Source organism: Elephantulus edwardii, unplaced genomic scaffold, assembly GCF_000299155.1.
Source record: "Elephantulus edwardii isolate Elephantulus edwardi_28Jun2011 unplaced genomic scaffold, EleEdw1.0 scaffold00069, whole genome shotgun sequence".
Classification (NCBI taxonomy): Eukaryota; Metazoa; Chordata; class Mammalia; order Macroscelidea; family Macroscelididae; genus Elephantulus; species Elephantulus edwardii.
This window is the reverse complement of record NW_006399819.1, coordinates 10,535,651-10,555,405: the sequence shown is the minus strand read 5'-3', so window position 1 is coordinate 10,555,405 and position 19,755 is coordinate 10,535,651. Positions and strand designations below refer to the sequence as shown.

The 19,755-nt window shown below is 40.8% G+C and overlaps 1 protein-coding gene across 1 annotated transcript in view; it reads left to right on the top strand.

Moving 5' to 3' along the window:
* The first annotated feature begins 1,739 nt into the window (after positions 1–1,739).
* GIPC2 (GIPC PDZ domain containing family, member 2) overlaps positions 1,740–19,755 on the top strand; it is a 195,808-nt gene continuing 177,792 nt past the window's right edge. The window contains exon 1 of the mRNA XM_006888611.1: positions 1,740–1,976. Coding sequence (XP_006888673.1) covers positions 1,740–1,976 — 237 coding nt within the window. The remainder of the gene's footprint in view (positions 1,977–19,755) is intronic.

Below are 19,755 nucleotides of genomic sequence, written 5' to 3'. Positions count from 1 at the left end.
GTGGTGGTGGTTTGAGGGAACTATATAACAATGAAATAATTTTAAAAAACAAATAACTTTTGGGGGGCAGGGAGGAAAATGTGCATCAATGAATGCATGGAAATCCAAATTCTTTATAAACTTTCATTAAAATTTCAGTAAACAAACAAAAAAGAAGCAAGCAAGTTTGGCCTTTTTGATTTTAACTCCAGCTCCTTGCACATTTCATTATAATACTTTGTTTTATTCTTCCCAAGTTGCCCTTTGAAATCTTCTATTTGGCTCCTTAACTTTTTTATTTCTTCCTTTTGTTTTGGCTTCTTGGTGCTCTAGTAATATTCTGAGTTTCTTCTGACATGCATTTTGGTTTTTTCTTCTTCCTTTGTCTTTGTAACAACCTTTTGCATTCTTCGTGGATGATATTCTTGGTATCCTTCCACAGCTCATCTGTTCTTCTTTTATTAGTGTTCAAGTTCTCAAATCTGTTTCTTGTGCATACCACCGGGGGAAATCCATGTGTATAGCCTGCATTTGTTTCCTATAAAAGGTATTTAATATGAATAAGTCATTGTGCAGAATGATAATTCTATTCCCAGTCTCATTTCTATTGCTAAGCTTATGTTTTCCAACCAGAAGATTAAAAACAAATGAACAACCAAATGCAACAAGAACTCATTGCCATCTAGTCCTACTCCTTGCAACTCTATTGGGTTTTCACACTAAATGGAGGTTTAGCAAAGGCAAGAAAGACCCCTAACAAGATGGATTGACACTGTGACTTCACTAATGGGCTCTCAGAGATAATCATGGTGGCACAGAATAGGGCCAGTTTCAGAATGACCATTCAGAGGGTTGCTATGAGTCGTACTCAATTCAACGGCACCACCACAAGAAAAGAGTTTTAACGAACTTTATGAACTACCGTAAACCAAGTTTTAAAACTCACAAATTCATATTTTCTCTCTCTCTCTCTCTCACACACACACACACACACACACACAAAGTGAGTCCTGGCCTCCAACTGTTAGTAACCAGGTGGTTATACCATTTAGCCTCCAGGGCTCCTTGCTGGGAATTAAGGGATCTAAAATTCACACTTGATGGTCTCATTTCCACCCCCCCCCCCCCCTACAGTCGAGATATTTCTAGAAAGATGGATGGATGCCGGTAATATACGTTCAGGAGAAAAAGCTAAGAAGAGTGACCGGTTAGTAAGAAGTGTTGACTGCCTATAACGTGGCACCAACCCCAAGACTATGATGGTACTTTCTCGTCCAATTCATCTTACGGAGTTTAAGATGCAGAGAAAGCATATAAAGGCTGACTTCTACTTAACTCCTTATTCCCAGATGTATGGACAAGAAGGTCTTTGAACAAATTTGCCTGGAGAGTTTATGAAAAGCAGTAGAAAGGCCAGGTTGTTTTTAAGGTGTGTCATACCGAGGAAATGAAACTCTTATTGAAGGGAGAAGCAGGGAGGTGTGGCTGTGCCCACCTTTCCCCTCTCCTTTGGAATCTACTGCAGTGAATGTAGGTAGCTCCTTGGGTCTTCTGAGTGGAACAAGGGGCCCCCCCACCCCGGACCTGCGCTGCGAGGCGGAAGCTCCTCTACTATTGGTCCGGCAGCGGTCAGTTGTCTTCACCTGCGCAGGGGCGCCAGGGCGGGAGCGCAAAGTCCGGCTAGCCAGGAGGAGGAGGAGGAGGAGGAGGAACAGGAGGCACTCCTTAGTACAGGTGGGCCACCACGTTCACCAGGCAAGATGCCCCTGGGGCTGCTGGGAAAGAAGAAAGCCAAAACCAAGGAGGTTACCCCGTTGGTGGAGAGACAGCCCCCTGGGGCCGGCGAAGGCAGCCTCCCGGACCAAGTTCCCAGACGCAAGCTGGTTTTCTACACGCAGCTGGCGCATGGCAGCCCCACAGGCAGAGTGGAGGATTTCTCCAGCATTCAGGAGCTCTACACCAAGATCGCAGGCGCCTTTGAGATCTCGCCGTCGGAGGTAAGGGGCCCGGTGCGCTCCTCTGCTCCCTCTCTGCGTTACTCGGGCGCGCAGCCCTGCTTCACTTCTGGCGTGGAGAACTCGGGCTGTGCTTCTCCAAGTCCGGAATTGGACAAGGTGGAGTCTATCAGAACTGTCTGGGGAGAAGTGACTGGGTTGTTTGGGGTAGGAGGGAGAATCCTACGGCTGGAGAAAGTCATATCCTTATTCCTGGACTTTCGGTCCTTAGGAAACTAAGGGCGCCCTTTCTTCCTTATGCGTCTAAGTTTGCTGTTGGAGACCGGGAATCACCCTCCCCCAGCTGGACTTTACTCTCCTGCTTCTTCCGCAGGGGCGACTGGGTAGCACTTGGCATCTCCCCAGAATGAGCGAGGTGTGGGTGAGTGCAGGACCAAAGTGGCTTCCGGATACTGACAAACCAAGGCCCACTTTCCCCCCTCACTTGCCATTTCCAATATCAACATCAGAAGCCCTTTTGTATTTACAATAAGTTTATTATTTCAAGGGTGAGTTGTTTTAGAGTCATAGTAGAACACCTGGCACTAATGAACAATATTCGCGTAGTGGAAAATCAACTCTAAATTTGATACCATACCCAAGAAAAGAAATAAAGAAATTTGCTTTAATTAGGCTGAATGGATGCCTCTGCTAGCGTTTGAAACTGGAATTTGATGTAGGCGTGATGTGAACAGCATTGACATAAGCCTCCTAAGTATGGATGTTTACGTGATCCCTTTACGTGTTACCCAAGTGAACTGTGAATGTACATCTGAGAAGTTACCATAGGAAAATATTTTGTCCACATTCCCAAGAAAAGAGCAGAATTGAACCGCATTGGCCTGCGATTAGGCAAAAAATCGGTTTTGAGCGACACTTTAATGTTGTCTGTTTGGGTTTGTTCAAATGAAATTGAGAATTCCAAGAATAGATAAAAGACAGCTGAAAGTTTAATATACTGTTCTTTCAGGATTCTCAGATACCAAAGAGCAAATCCCCACCCCATTGTATGAATTATTTGTACTGATAGATTGTAGTGAGTAATAACAGTACTATATATTTGTACATGATTTTGCAATTCAAAGAGGTGCTTTCACAAAGAATTTCCTTTCCATCTTCCCTAAGGTAGGTAAGTGAGCAGGTAGAATTTAGGGAACTAAGGTTAGGATTTGAACGCTTATGAATCTAGGCTCTACCATTTAGTAGCTGTTTGACCTTGGACAAGTTTCTTAACAACTCAGTCTTATATATCTGTTTTACAGGGAACAGGCTTTGAGGTTCAAAAGGGTTTTTTTGGTTGCATTGGGAAAGTTGGCTGTCAGGGACCTCTCTGTATTACTGAAAAGCAACGACATCAGTTTGTCACCAATGATCATTAACACATTTTGATTACTTGTTTAGTCAATTTTGGACTGCAAGATTTGGTAAAAATTCTCAATTTCTTCCTCTTTGGCTCTAGATGTAGGAGGAGTGTGTATTTGAATAATAGTCATGTAAATGGTCTTCCTTGTATGCAAATGGATGATGTTGTATCACTCACAACATTGTATTTCAGGACAGCACTTAAAGTTGACTACTTGGTTATGAATGTAACATCATTCTTCTTCTGAGTGCCATAGGCCCTGAGACCAACTTTTAAACAGAAAGTCTCCCTGCACCCATCCTGATTGATAAAAACAACAGACTTCCAGCCCACAACTGATTGCTAATTCAATCAAAATGACCAAATGGTGGGAAAAGATAATTTGAAAGGACTCTTTTAATCAAGACATATTTTTTAAAAAGCTTTACATATTCAGAAATGGAAAACAATTTGATTCATCATCCTGAATAATTAATAATTAAATTATTTCCCCTGTGTTAATTCTATTAATTCATGTGTGATGATATTGTCACTACTTCTTGCTGTCCAGTTGATTTTGACTCATAGTGACCCCATGTTACAATATAGAACTGCCCCATATGGTTTCTAGAGGATAATCATTATTATTGTTGTTGTTATGTGCCATCGAGTTGCCTGCGACTCATAGCGACCCTATGTACTACAGCTCTATCCCTTGCCAATCTTATTGTCTCCGACAAACCTATCCCCATTATCCCAGTGACTGAATCAATCCATCTCATTGAAAGTCTTCCTCTAGTGCACTGTCCCTCCACCCTCCCTAGTATGGCATCCCTCTCCAAGGACTGATCCTGCCTTGCAACATGTCGAAAGTTTGTCAGATGAAGCTTCAGAATTCTTGCCTCCAAGGAGCAGCCTGGCATCACCCTCTCCAGGACAAACTTGTTTGTTCTTCTAGCAGTCTATGGTATATTCAATACTCTTCTCCAGCACCACAGCACAAAAGCATCAACTCTCCTATTATCCCTAGTCATTGTCCAGCTGTCTGATGTATAGCAAGTAATTGTGTTATTGGTGGCACTGTAGGCTCAGTATTGGACAGCTAAACAACAGGTGGATGCTTCAAACACACACAGCCATTTCAAGGGCAAAAGGTGCAGCAGTGTGCTCTATTAAAGTTTTATAGTCTTGGGTACCTAATGGGACAATTCTATTCTATCTTTTAGGATTGCTGTGAATTAGAATTGCCAAGATGGCAGTGGGTATGGTTCAGTGGTTTTAATCTTTATGGAAGCAGATCACCACTCCTTTCTCCTGAGAAGTTTATGGGTGGATTTGAATAATTACCCTTTCAATTAGCTGTTGAATATTTAACCATTGTACCACTAAGTCTCCTTTGTATATGATACCAAATAAAATCTGTTGCTTTTAAGTTAATTCTGACTTATTGGTCCCTGTAGGACAGTGTGGAACTGTAGATTTTTTTTTTTAAATGAAATGCATTGTTTATTTTCCGTCAACCTTATTCCATTTTTTGAAAGACAGTTTAAGACTATTCCTTGTTGGTGCCCACCCACTCAGTGGCCTGAGCAGTGGGGGCTGCAGACCAGTCAGTCTTCAGTTGCAGGATGAGCACTCCAGTCTTCAGTAGGGAACTGCTGAATCGGCACAGAGGGCACCTGGACGCCTTCGGACCAGTCTGACACTTCAGGCTGAGTAGCAGTGAATTCAGGAGCAGGGGCCTTCCATTCTCCCTGAAACTCTTCCTTGGTCACAGCCTTTTCAGCAGCAGCCTGTTCTCCCTTTTCAATCTCTTCCAGATCTCCGTAGAAGTACAGATCTGGCATGACCTCCCACGGGTGCTCCCGGGAGATTGTACCACGCATGCGCAGGACTTCCCGGGCCAGCATCCACCACATCAGACCCACAGAGTGAGCTCTCTTGTTGTTGCACGGGATAGCAATGTCTACGTAGTGCAGAGGAGAATCTGTGTTGCACAGGGCAATGGTGGGCAAGTTAACGTAAGATGCTCTGTCAGAGGCTGGTGGTCAGCCCTGGGATCAGTAACCACTAGAAGACGAGGCTCCTGGAAGGCTGCCTGGATCTGGTTAGTGAAGGTTCTAGGAGTGAAGCGCCCAGTGATAGGAGTGGCCCCAGTAGCAGCAGCAGCAAACTTCAGAACAGCTCTCTGGCCTGTATTTCTGGAGGATATGACACTGACATCAGCTGCATTTTCAGTGGCAACAATGGCGCGAACAGCCAAGAACAGCTTCTCCCAGGTCCTCTTCAGGTTTATGATGTAGATGCCATCACTTTTCCTTTTGTAGATGTACTGTCCCTCTGGAAGTCAAGGTTTGTGCCGCCCAAGTGCGTTCCAGGCGCAAGGAATTTGAGAACATCTCCTCCTTCATCTGCAGGACTTCAAGGGCTCCGGACATTGTGGAAGTTTCCCTTTTAAGTTACGACGGGAACCAGAACAATGCCGTATGGACCCTTGTGCGGGTAGCGCGGAAAGGCTACTGTAGATTTTTTTAAAAAGTTTTTATTTTTATTATTAATTTTAATGAAAATTTACAGAGATTTTGGATTTTCATTCATTCATTCATTGTTGCACTTTTCTCCTTGCCCACTCCTCTTCTCCAGTTCGTTCTTCTCTTTGAAAAGTAAAAGAAAAAATTCTTTCATTGTTTTATAATCCCTCTCCCCATGTCCACTCCACTATGCAGCCTTCATTCTGGACTCCTGTCATGACAATAAAACCTAATCATATATCCCTTTTAAATAGTTCTCTCTCTCATCTGTTTCAATGAAGTATACATCATTTATCTCATCTTTCTCAGTCTTCCCTCAGCCCTGATGTCAGTCCCATCTTGTGACTAAGATATTTCACTCAGCACAATGTCCTCCAGGGTTGCCCATTTTGAATAATATTTCATGAGTTTCTTGTTTTTTAGTGCAGCATAGTATTCCATTGTGTGAATACACCACAGCTTCTCTATCCATTCCTTTGTTGATGGGCACGTAGGTTGATTCCAGCTCTTTGCTATTGTGAACAAAGCCTCAATAAACATGGGTATGCGGGTATGCATAAATCTGCTTGAGTGGCAGTTATGGTTTCATTGGGGTATATTCCCAGTAGTGGAACTGCTGGGTCAAATGGTATTTCTATTTGAAACTTTTTGAGAAAGCACCATACTGCCTCCCACAGTGGTTGCACCATTTTACACTCCAGTTTCTCCACAACCTCGCCAGCATTTGTTGCTTGCTGTTCTGTTAAATTTTGCTATTCTGACTGGGGTGAGATGATATCTCATAGTTGTTTTGATTTGCATCTCTCTTAGAGCTAGGGATTTTGAACATTTTTTCATGTGCTTGTTGGCCATCTGAATGTCTTTTTTGGTGAAGTGTCTGTTCATATCCTATGTCCATATTTCAATTGGGTTGTTTACCTTTGTATTGTTGTGGTGCTCAAGTATTTTATAAATTCTAGATATAAGTCCCTTATCTGACATGTCATTATCAAATACTTTTCCCCAGTCTGTGGCTTCCCTTTTTACCCTGTTGGTGAAGTTTTGGATTCTTAGAAGGTCCCATTCATAGATCTTTCAGTTAGCAGTGGAGAGCTCTAGCTACTGTTCTTCTAGGGCTCACATTTTGTATATGATAGATACTGAACAGTTGAATGAATGAATGCATCAAACCAATAGGCATACTCTACATCTAGATAAATAAAGCAGTGTATTTGGGAAGCAGAATAGAGAAGAATTATGATTTTCATTTCAAGCTTTTTGCTGATTATGCAAACATGATGTTATTTCTCTCTCTCTTTTATTAAAGAAACCCAAACAGAAACTACAAAACCCCCGACTCTAATAAACTCTTCTTTGACACCTATTTCAATACTATGTTACTACTACATTTTTTTCTTTATAGCAAAATCATTAGAAAGTTGCTCTCTCCAACTATTTTCTTTTAAACATTCTAAGTTTTTATCCAAACATTTTGCCAAAATATTACTTACTTAAGCTCATTCGTTGAAAGTCTTGGGGTTGCTAAATCTAGTGATCAAATGTTGGTCCTCACCTTGATTGATCAGCAACAGTTAGTAGCATTGTCCTCCCAGCATGCACTGGCTCCACCTCAAATTTTTTCCCTCCCACAGGTGGATGGCTTCTTGCAGTGTTTTCTTCACATAACTCCTAGGATGCTTTGGCATCCTCTTTTGGTTTACTACTTACTGGATATTTTCTTCTCCCTCCTCCCCCTATTATTCTGTGCTTATTTATCTTCTCTGATTTCTTAATGTCTTAGTTCCCCAGGGAATATTATTGGTTTGTTTGTTTTTAAAATATTGCCACTTGATGATTATCTTAAACTCATGGTTTAAGTTTTCTGGTAACTGCCAGCTTGTATGTCTCTCCTGAAATTTGTACCTCTCTATTTACTTGTGGTTGACTCTGAGAAGAATAGGAATCCAAGAACATTTGATTGTGCTTATGTGAAACCTTTACTTGGACCAGAAGGCAGTTTATCAGAACAGAGCAAGGAGACACTGCATGGTTCAAGATCAGAAAGGGTGTATGCCAGGGATGTATCTTGTCTCCATAGCTTTTCAATCTACATGCAGAACAGATCAACCAGGAGGCTGGGCTCTATGAGGAGGAATGTGGCATCAGAGTTGGAGGAAGACTCATCAACAACCTGTGTTAGGCAGACGACACAACCTTCCTTGCTGAAACTGAATAGGACCTGAAGTGCTTGCTGCAGAAGGCCTTGGATTGCAGCATTCAATATGGATTGAAGGTCAACAAAGAAAACAAAGATTCTCACAACTGGGTTGATTGGCAGCATTATCATAGATGGTGAAGAGATTAAGATTGTTAACAGTTTTTAGTTTTAGTTTGCTTGGCTCCCCAATCAACACTCTTGGTATCAGAAGCCAGGAAATCAAAGGACAAATTGCACTGGAAAAGTTGGCTGTCAGGGACCTCTCTAGAGTACTGAAGAGCAACAACATCAGTCTGGAGAATAAGGTGTGCTTGATCCTGGCCATAGTCCTTGCAATTAATTGCTATGCATCAGAGAGCTGGACAATGATTAGGGATGATAGAAAGAGAATTGATGCCTTTGAGCTGTGGTGCTGGCAAAAAGTGTTAAATATACCATGAACTTCCAGGAGAACAAACAGGTTCGCCCTAGAGAGTGTGAAGCCAGCCTGCTTCTTGCAGGCAAGGATTCTGAGGATTCATCTGGCATACTTTCTTCTGACATACATGTTTCAAGGAGGGACCAGTCCTTGGAGAGGGATGTCATACTTGGAAAGGGTAGAGGGACGGAGAAAGAGAGGAAGACCCTCGATGAGATGAATTAATTCAGTGACTGGGGTAATGAAGGTAGGTGTGTCAGAGATAGTCAAGTTGGCACAGGATAGAGCAGGTTTTATGGCTGTTGTACATAGGGTCTCTATGAGTTGCAAGTGACTCAATGACACACCACCACCACAATAACATATTTAACTTTACTATTTATCTGTGAGTTTGCCATACTGTGGTGGCTTGCTTGTTATTATGAATTTGGAAACTATGCCACTAGTATTTCAGATTCTGGCAGAGTCATCCATGGTGGACAGATTTCAGCAGAACTTCCAGGCTAAAACAGACTGAGAAACACGACTGGCCATCTATACCTGAAATAACAGGTCTTTGTGGATAAAGAAAGAACATTATTGGATATACTGCCAAAAATCAAGCCCCTTAAGTTGGAATGCACTCAAAATGCAGCTTATAAAGAGCTGCCTCCTCAAAGTAGAATCTTCATTAATGACATGAGTACAGTAAAACTTTCACCAAGTGAAGGACCTACATTTGCTGATGTGGTAAGACTCAAAACCAGGAGAAACAACTGCAAACACCCATTGATAATTGGAGCATGGGACGTAAGAAGTGTGAATCTAGGAAAACTGGAGTTGTGAAAAATTAAACAAAACCCATAAAGATTGACATCTTAAGCATTAGTGTGCCGAAACTGACCATTTTGAATCAGACAATCACATGATCTACTATACTAGGAAAGACAGAGAGGACTGGTGTATCATTTATTATCAAAAGAGCATGTCAACTCCATATGCCCTAGCTATCCCACTATTAGAAATATATGCCAAAGAAATTAGAACTAAGACACAAATGGAGATTTGTACATCTTTGTTTATGGCAGTGTTATTCACCACTGTAAGAATATGGCAACAGTGAAATATCTAAACACAACCAAATAGATTGAGAAATTGTGGTACATTCACACAATGGAACAGTATGAAGCATGCAGGAGCAGTGATTTTGAAAAGTACTACATAACTTACTAGAGACTGGAGAGTATTATGCTGAGTGTACTAACTCAGTCTCATAAGGACAAATACTACACAAGACCATTATTGTAAAAATAGAAGAATAACTAGTAAAATATCTGCGAGGATCCAAGGGAAGAAGGGGTGGGAGCAGTGGGGTCAGGATGAATTCACAGAGTTGCACAATTTGATCCGTGGAGGGAGGGAGTAAAGGAAATGGGAAAGATCTGGTGGGGACCTGAAAAGACAGGGTAATGGTGGGCATAGGCCAATGGTGATTAATTTTATAAAATGTAATGAATGGGAATGATTGCATGAAACACAATGTGAATGAAAAATACTGTGAAACACAATGTATACAAACTTGTTAAGCAAATGAATATAAAAGAAAAATTAAAAATAAAGTAAATCCAATATCTAAAGACAAGGGAAAATGTCTAGGGAGAAGAATGTATGCCTAAGCAACAAATGCTGGCGAGGTTGTGAAGAAACTGGAACCCTTATTCACTGTTGGTGGGAGTGGAAAATGGTGCAACCACTGTGGAAGGCTGTATGGCGCTTTCTCCAAAAGTTGCAAATAGAGATACCATTTGACCCAGCAATTCTACTACTGGGAATAAACCCTAAAGAGACTTTAACTGCCACCCAAGCAGATGCATGCACACCCATGTTTATCGTGGCTTTGTTCACAATAGCAAGGAGTTGGAAACAAGCTAAGTGCCCATCAACAAACAAATGGATAGAGAAGCTGTGGTATATTTACCCAATGGAATACTACACTGCATTGAAAAACAAGGAACTCATGCAATATTATTCAAAATGAGTGACCCTGGAGGACATTATGCTGAGTGAAATATCTCAATCACACAGGGACAAATACCGCATAGTGCCACTGTTGTAAAATGGGAATGGCATTGAGATTGGGGAGAGACTGAGAAAGATGGGATAAATGATGTATACTGCATTGAAACAGATGAGAGAGAACTGTTTAAGAGGGATATATGATTACGTATTATTGTCATGACAGGAGTCCAGAACAAAGGCTGCATAGTGGAGTGGACCTGGGGGAAGGGATTGCAAAACAATGAAAGAATTTTTCTTTTACTTTTCAAAGAGAAGAGTATACTGGGGAGGGACAGGGTGGGCAGGGGAAAACGTGAAATAATGAATGAGTGGAAATCCAAAGTCTCTGTAAATTTTCATTAAAATTAATAGTAATAAAAATTTTAAAAGAATGTGCCTGTTACTTTGTGATGACTATGAGTTTGGTTTAGCATTACTCCTCAGTTATCAACAAACTCACTATCCTACATTTCACACTTACAGTACTAGTTTAAAAAAATATACTGAGTATTTAATACATTAACCACTTAAACCTATCAGTAATAAACTCTGAAGTGCTAGGCAAAAGTATTGCTACTGATTGTTGAGGTTATGTGTCTCCTTGACTGAGTGAGTCATGATTGTTAGTGATGGTAGTTCTATAATGTAATTTGGCAGTGAAGTAATTATGTAATTATCTCCATGTTGTTATCTCTTGTGTTCATTTTCCATGTAGTGTTAGTCTAAAAGTTGGCTTTTTTAAAGTCATTACAGTTAGCTCCTCTGGTCTCCAGCTACCTTAACTGCAGGTGCATGGTTTTTCAAATCACCCACAGCTCTGGAGCTAGGATAAGTGAAAGAATGCTTACCACACTGTGTGGATAGACTTGAGGCAAGTAAGTCTTATGGTAGCAAGACCCTGGTAGTGGAGAGACTGTGGCATTACTGTGAACAAATGGTGGAAGCTGTTACATGAGGCTTCTTGCATTTGTGCTGGCCACAGTTAAAGATTTGACTCTTCTTGCTGGATGTTTGAAGGAGAAGCTGACTTAGAATTGCTTCAAGGTAAATCTTGCTGGAAGATTTGGAGTTGACTGCTGAACTGAAACTGGAGCCTGTACTTACTGAGGACTTATGCGTTGGAACTGTTGGACTAAGGCCTGGACTTGTATTGTGAGATGTTCTTTGTTTCCCCCACTCACTTCTCTAATAAACCCCATTGTTGGTACCACCCCTCACAAAAAAAGGAGCATATAACGATCCATTCATCAAGATGAAAGGACTGAATAACAAATTCAAGCTTAGAGATATAACACTGAAGGATTCTTGGGCAAAATCTTAAAGGATGCCTCAAACATCAAAAGAAGATGGAAGGAGTATACAAAGTCACTGAACAGTGACAGGAATATACAAAAAAGAATTTGTTGACATGGAACCATTTCAGGGAGTAGCATATGATCAAGAGCCAAGTGTTGTTGCTGTTGTTGTAATGTGCCATCGAGTCGCTTGCGACTCATAGCGACCCTATGTACAACAACCTTAAACTCTGTCCTGTGCCAATTGCACTGTCTCCAACACACCCATGCCAATTACCCCAGTCACTGAATCAATCTACCTCATAGAGGGTCTTCCCCTCCTGTGCTGTCCCTCCACCCTCCCAAGCATGATGTCCCTCTCTAAAGACTGGTCTCTCCTTGCAACATGTCCAAAGTATGTCAGATGAAGCCTCAGAATCCGTGCCTCCAAGGAGAAGCCTGGTTCAACTCTCTCTAGGATGAACCTGTTTGTTTTCTCAGCAGTCCATGGTACATTCAATACTCTTCTCCAGCACCACAGCTCAAAGGCATCAATTCTCCTTCTATCCTTTCTAGTCATTGTCCAACTCTTTGATGCATAACAACTGATTGCAAAAAAACATGGCCTGTATCAGGTGCACCTTAGCCTCCAGAGTGACACCATTGCTCTTCAGTACTTTACAGAGGTTCCTAACAGCAGACTTTCCCATCGCAATACGTTTTTTAATTTCCTGGTGCCAAGAGTGTTGACTGTGGAGCCAAGCAAACTAAAGCTGTGAACAATCTCAATCTCTTCACCATCCATCCTGATGCTGCCAATTGGTCCAGTGGTGAGAATCTTTGTCTTCGTGATATTGAGCCTCAATCCATATTGAAGGTTGCAGTCCTTGACCCTCTGCAGCAAGTGCTTGAGGTCCTCCTCAGTTTCAGCAAGCAGGGTTGTGTCATCTGCATAACGCAGATTGTTGATGGATCTTCCACCAATCCTGATGACACACTTCTCTTCATAGAGCCCCACCTCCCGGATAATCTGTTCTGCATATAGGATGAAAAGGTATAGAGATAGGACACATCCCTAGCATACACCTTTCCCAGTTTTGAACCATGCAGTGTTTCCTTGCTCTGTTCTGATGACTGCCTCTTGGTCCAAGCATAGGTTTTGCATTAGCACAATCAAGTGTTCTGGGATTCCCATTCTTCTCAGAGTCAGCCACAGTTTGTTATGATCCACACAGTCAAATGCCTTTGCACAGTCAATGAAACACAGATAGACATCCCTCTGGCATTCCCTGCTTTCAGCTAAGATCCATCTAACATTAGCTACAATATCCCTAGTACCACGACCCCTTCTAAACCCAGCCTGGACGTCTGGCAGTTCTCTGCTGATGTGCTGTTCCAGTCGTTTTTGGATAATCTTCAGCAGAATCTTGCTTGCATGTGAAATCAATGATATTGTTCTATAATTTCCACTCTCTGTTGGGTCACCCTTCTTTGGAATGGGAACAAATATATTTCTCTTTCTGTCAGTTGGCCAAGTGGTTGTTCTCTTGATTTCTTGGCAATAGTACTGAAAGAAAAAGTCCAAGCTACACTGAAGGCATTGGTAAAAAATAAGGCTCCAGAGATTGATGAAATACCAATGAGTTTTTCAGTAAACAGTTAGAACCCTGAATGTGCTCACCAGTCTCATCTAAGAAATATGGAAGACACATCTGTTCAGCTAAATGGAAGAGATCTACATTTGTTCTCATTCTCCAAAAGATGATCCAACAGAATGTAGAGATTATTGAACAGTGTCATTAATATCACATGCAAGTAATAAGAGAGAAATAAAAAACACAGTGAGATACCATCTCGCACCAGTAGCAGTAGCAAATGTTGGAGAGGATGTGGTGAGAAAGAACTTATACATTGTTGAAAGGATTGTAAAATGGTACAACACTCTGGAAGGCAGTTTGGTCCTTCCTCAAAAAGCTGAACATAGACATTCCATATGACTTAGCTATTCTACTGCTTGGAATATACCCCGAGAGAATGAGAACTGAGGCACAAATGGAGACGTGTACACCAGTGTTCATAATAGCATTACTCACCATTGCAAGAACATGGAAACAGCCCAAGTGTCCAACCACACTCAAATGGATTGAGAAATTATGGTACATTCAAACAATGGCATACTACACAGCACACAAGAGCAATTATTTTTTAAATCACTACATAACTTGGGAGGGACTAGGAAGCATTATGCTAAGTGAACTAACTCAGTCCTGTAAGGACAAATATTGTACAAAGCCAATATTATAGAATGAGTATGAGGATCCAAGGGGGGAGGGAGGGTGAGAGCAAAGGGCTGAGGATAGGTGGGGTGCGGGGTATTAATCATAGAGTCACACAATTTTGATGAGTGGAGGGATAAGGCTGTAAACGAAATGGGAAAGATCTCATGTGAAAAACAATATAAATGAACTTTGTAAATAAACTGATAGAAAAATTAAGAAGATTAAAGTTAAATTTAAAAACATTAGGAAAGATGTGTACAACAAAAATTACATGCAAGTAAAATCTTGCTGAAGATTATGAAAAAAATGGCTGAACTGCCAGAAATTTATGTTGGATTCAGAATAGGCTGTGAGTGGCACCAACAATATCATTGCTGATATCAAGTGGATCTTGGCCGAAAGCAGAGAATACCAGAAATTTACTTGTGTTTTATTGATTATGCAAAAGCATTGAACTGTGTGAGTCATAACAAATTATGGATAATGTTGAGATCAATAGGAATCCCAGGACACTTAATGGAGCTGTTGTGAAACCTTTACAAAGATGAAGAGGCAGTTGTCTGGATAGAGCAAGGGAACACTACATGGCTTAAAATCAAGAAAGATGTGCATCAAGGTTGTATCCCTTTCTCCATACCTATTCATTCTGTGTGCTGAATCATACAGGAAGCTGGGCCCTATGAAGAAAAATGTAGCACCAGGATTGGAGGAAGACTCATAACAACCTGTGTAATGCTGGTGACATAACCTTGCTTGATGAAAGTGAAAACTGGCTGTACTGCAGAAGATCAAAGACCACAGCCTTTAATATGTTTTACACATATTTCAACATCAAGGAAATAAAAATCCTCACCACTGGGCCAATAAGCAACATCATAATAGATGGAGAAAATATTGAGATTATGAACGATTTCATTTTACTTGGGTCCACAATCAACACCCAAGGTAACACCAACCAGGAACTCAAAAGATGTGTTGCATTGAAGAAATCTATTGTCAAGAACCATGCCAAGGTGTTAAACAGCAAAGATAGCAGTTTAAAGACTATGGTGTACCTAATCTGAGCCATAGTTGTTTCAGTTGCTTCTTATGCATCTGGAAGTTGGATAATGAGTAAAAATTACAAAAGAAGAGTTGATGTCTTTGAATTGTGATGTTGGAGAAGAGTATTGAATATCTCAGGAACTGCCAAAAGAACACATAAATCTGTCTTAAGGATGTGGAACCCGAGTTCTCCTTCAAGGCAAGGACAGTGAAACTTTGTCTCACTTACTTTGCGCGTATTCTCAGGAGGAACTAATCCTTGGAGACAGACATAATGTGGAAAAAGATGGAGCTTTCAGAGAACAAGAAGACCCTCAACAAGATGGATTGACATAGTGGTTACCACGGTGGCCTTGAACATGACAGAAGGTGAGGATTTTGCAGGATAGGGCAAAGTTCAGATCTGTTGTTCACTGTGTTGCTGTGAGTCATATTTGACTATTATACCCGATGCTTGTAGTCTTTTCCTTCTCTCCCTTTATGGCAAGTCCATTCTGTTCTGACCAAAGTTTTTGAAGTTTTCCTTCATCCTTCTTTTTTTTATTATAGCTAGTTAATCAGCTGTTGCCTTAGTTTTCCTCATGTAGTCTCTCTCATTGCCATCAAGCCTGCCTGACTCTCCAGCAAGTTTCTGAGTCTGTAAATCACACGAGAGGAAATTGCCCCTATTTCTTCCTTGGAGCTGCTCATGGATTCAAACTGCCAGAGCCTTGACCTTTGGGTTAGCAGTGCAATTCCCTAGGGATGATTAGAGCTACCTTCAAAATGTAGCAAAATATTTGAAAAAGAAAATCTATATAAGGTGGAGTTTTGTTAGAGAAGGGAAATAAATATTTTTCCATAGTAGACTGATAGAAATGTAAGACTGTACTCCAAGATGTAAAACTTTCAAGGCCTTAAAAAGCAGAGCAGTTCCAGTGAGCTCTGGTGGCCTAGTGGCAAGGAGATGCACTGTAATCCCAGAGGTGCGTGGTTCAAACCCACCAGATTCTCTGCTGGAGAAGGAGAGGGACAATCTCCTCCTGTACCAGTCAGATCCGATTTGATAGTACACATACACAAAAATAATGTTGTCATTGTTGTTATGTGCCGTCGAGTCGCCTGAGACTCAAAAAATTTAAAAAAAAGCATAGCAGTTCCATTGTTTGTGATCTAAGTTGCATCCTTCTTACTGTTTTCTCAGCTCTGCTCTTACCCCTTTATAATTCATTTCTTGTTTTTCTACTCAAAATTCTCTTTGACTTAGATCTTAGGTCTTCTATGACTTAGATCAAAATCATTGACTAGAATGGGTGACCTGTAGGGTGGGATGTTGATTCATTAAGGGAAGTGAAGCGTTTGTGATAAGGCCTTCTGTTTAAAAATCCATTAGGGTAGGCAGCATGGTGCTGGAGACCAGTTTGAAAGTCATCTGTTAGAGCTGGTTCTACAGAAGCCATTGGCTGGAATGGGTGAGCTATAGGGTGGAATGCTGATGCACTAAGGGAAGTGAAGTGTTTTTGATAAGGCCTTCTATTTAAAAATTTTGTCAAACATTATTCTATGTGGTATAGCACTGGTCTGTGCATTGCTGTACAGAGTTAACCTTTGGTTGCTTTGATGCTGAACACTGATGTGCCAAACGTGATAATGGTTACCCATGGGGGACAGTGTTTGGTGGAGCTTCCCAATTAAAACAAACTTGGAAGCAAGAGTGGCATCCACTTCTGAAATGGCTTGCCTCTGGAAACTCTATGAACAGTGCTCAGGTCTTTCATTCATAGGGCCACTATGAGTAGTCTACAACTTGGCAGCCCTTAACAACAACAACAACAACAACAACAACAACGTGATGGCCTACAGGCCCTGGTTTGTCTCTAACATTATTCTTTGTGATCTAGTCAAGTCATTCTGGCCTCTGGCTTTTTGAAAATTGGAATCTTAGGATTTTCCAACTTACTATCCTCTGCTGGGATGTTCTTCCTACAAACTAATCTTCTGTATTTTTCCTCACTGGTCACCTCTCAATGAGGTAATGTTGAAGAAAATGAAAACAACTCCATGAGAGTTAAATTACAACCTTGAGTTTATCTCACCTGAATTTAAAAACCATTTCAAGAATAGATTTTGCCTTTGGGCTTAGCCACAGAAGCGAGATGATGGAGGGAATGCTGTTGTTTGGAAAGCGTCACAATAAGATGCACACCTTGTGCCATCGCTGTGGATCCAAGGCCTACAACCTCCAGAAAGCCACCTGTGGCAACTGTGGCTACTTTGCCAAGTATAAGAGACAGTATAACTGGAGTGCCAAGGCTAACAGGTGAAACACCACCAGTACTGATTGTATGAGGTACCTAGAAATTGTTAGGTTCAGACATGGATTCCATGAAGGAACAACACCTAAACTGAAGAGGGCAGCTGTTCCAGTTTATCTTAAGAATCTCAATGTTTATTCCTGCAATAAATGTTCTGGTATTGTTGTTGTTACATGCCATCAGATTACCTGTGACTCATAATGGCCTTGTGTACAATACCTCTGAATTCCTCTCTATTCTAAGCTAGTCTCACTGTTTCTAATACATCTATCTACCTCCATTACCCCAGTTACTGTATCAGTCCATCTTGTCTGGAATCTTCTTCTTCTGTACTATCCTTCCAAGCATGATGCCTTTCTCCAGGCACTAGTCCCTTCTGTCCACATGCCCAAAATATGTGCCATGGAGCTTCAAAATCCTTGTTTCTAAGGAGCAGTCTGGCTTCACCCTCTCCAGGACAAACCTATTCGTTCTCTTAGCAGTCCATGGTATATTCAATACTCTTCTTCAACACCACAGCTCAAAGGCATCAATTCTCCTTCTACCATCCCTCGTCATTGACCATGACCTGTATCAGGCACACTTTATTTTCCAGACTGTTGTTGCTCTTCAGTACTTTAGGGAGGTCTCTAACCACAGACTTTCCCATCGCAATATGTCTTTTAATTTCCTGGCTGTTGGTGCCAAGAGTGTTCATTGTGGAGCTAAGAAAATTAAAGCTGTTAACAATCTCAATCTCTTCACCATCCATTACCCATTGGTGAGAATCTTTGTTTTCTTGATATTGAGTCTCAATCCATACTGAAGGCTAAAAGAAAAGACCAAACTTGATAGCACAAGAGGCTCTGCAATTTGCTTTTCAATGTCGGAAGCCATAAGGAAGAGAAGAAATGAAGAGAGTTGAAGTAAGAGAGACAAAGTAAGAAAAAAAATGTCAAAGGGAAGCTTGAGAAGACAAGGTAAGATAACTGAATGTGCAAAGACCTGGAGTTAGAAAACCAAAAAAAGAACACCAAGCTGAAGAATTAAAGAAAAAAAAAATCAAGCCTTCAGTTGCAATACTGAAGGATTCTGTGTGCTAAACCTTGAATAATGCAGGAGGCATTAAAGAAGATAGACCAAATACACAACACAATCCCTATATCAACACAGTGACAGAAAGATAGTCAACACAGAAAGAACCATTTCAGGAAATAGTGCATGATTTTAAAAAAAGGACCAATGGTAAAGAAAGAAGTGCAAGCTGCACAGAAGGTATTGGGGGAAAAGGCCTCAAGAATTGATGGGGGAAGATAAAAAAAATTCATGGGGGAAAAAGAAAAGAATAGATGAAATATTAATGAGTGCTTCAGCAAACAAATGAAACTCTGGACATGCTGACCAATCCCTACCCACAAGTAGAGAAGACAGTTGACTTGCCAGTCAGGTAGAAGTGATTCTTATTTGTTCTCATTAAGGAAAAAAAGATGATCCAAGAGAGTATGGAAATAATCAACAATATCATTAACATCACATGCAAATAAATTTTTTAAATTATTTTAAAATAGCTGGAACAAGTACATGAACAGTGAACTGCCAGAAATTCAAGCTGCAATCAGAAGAGCCTGTGGAACAGGGTTATCATTGCTTAGGATATTTTCTGGCAGAATGCAGAGAAAACTAGAAAACCAGAAAAATGCTTGTCTTTTATAGACTATACAAAGGAATTTGACCTTATAGATCATAAGAAATACTGGGTAACATTGAAAAGAATCGGAATCCCAGAAGATTTAATTGTGCTCATGTGAAACCTATACCTAGACAAAATTATTTGAACAGAAAAAAAAGGGAGGCACTACTTGATTTAAAATGAGGAAAGATAAGTGCCAGGGTTGTAGACTTTCTTCTTAGTTCTTCATTCTGTATAATGAGCAAATAATTCGAGAATCTGGAGTATATGAAGACTGGAGTGGAGAAAGACTCATCAACATCTTGTATTCTGCAATTGGCACAACCTTCCTTGCAGAAACTGAAGAAGACTTGAGGTATTTATTGAAAAAGATCAAAGTATATTCAATATAGATTATATCTCAACATCAAGAAAACAAAATTTTTATTGTGGACAAATAAGCTACAGCATGATAGATGGAAAAAAGATTGGAGTTGTCAATAATTTAATTTTACTTGACTCTTGGTCAGTATCCATCGTAGCAGCCATCAAGAAGTCAAAAGATTGGGGGAGCTCTGGTGGCCTAGTGGTAAGGAGCTGCAACCACAATCCCAGAGGCACACGGTTCAAATCCACCAGATGCTCTGCCGGGGAAGGAGGGACAATCTCCTCCTGTACCAGTCAGATCTGATTTGACGGTACACTCACACAAAAATAA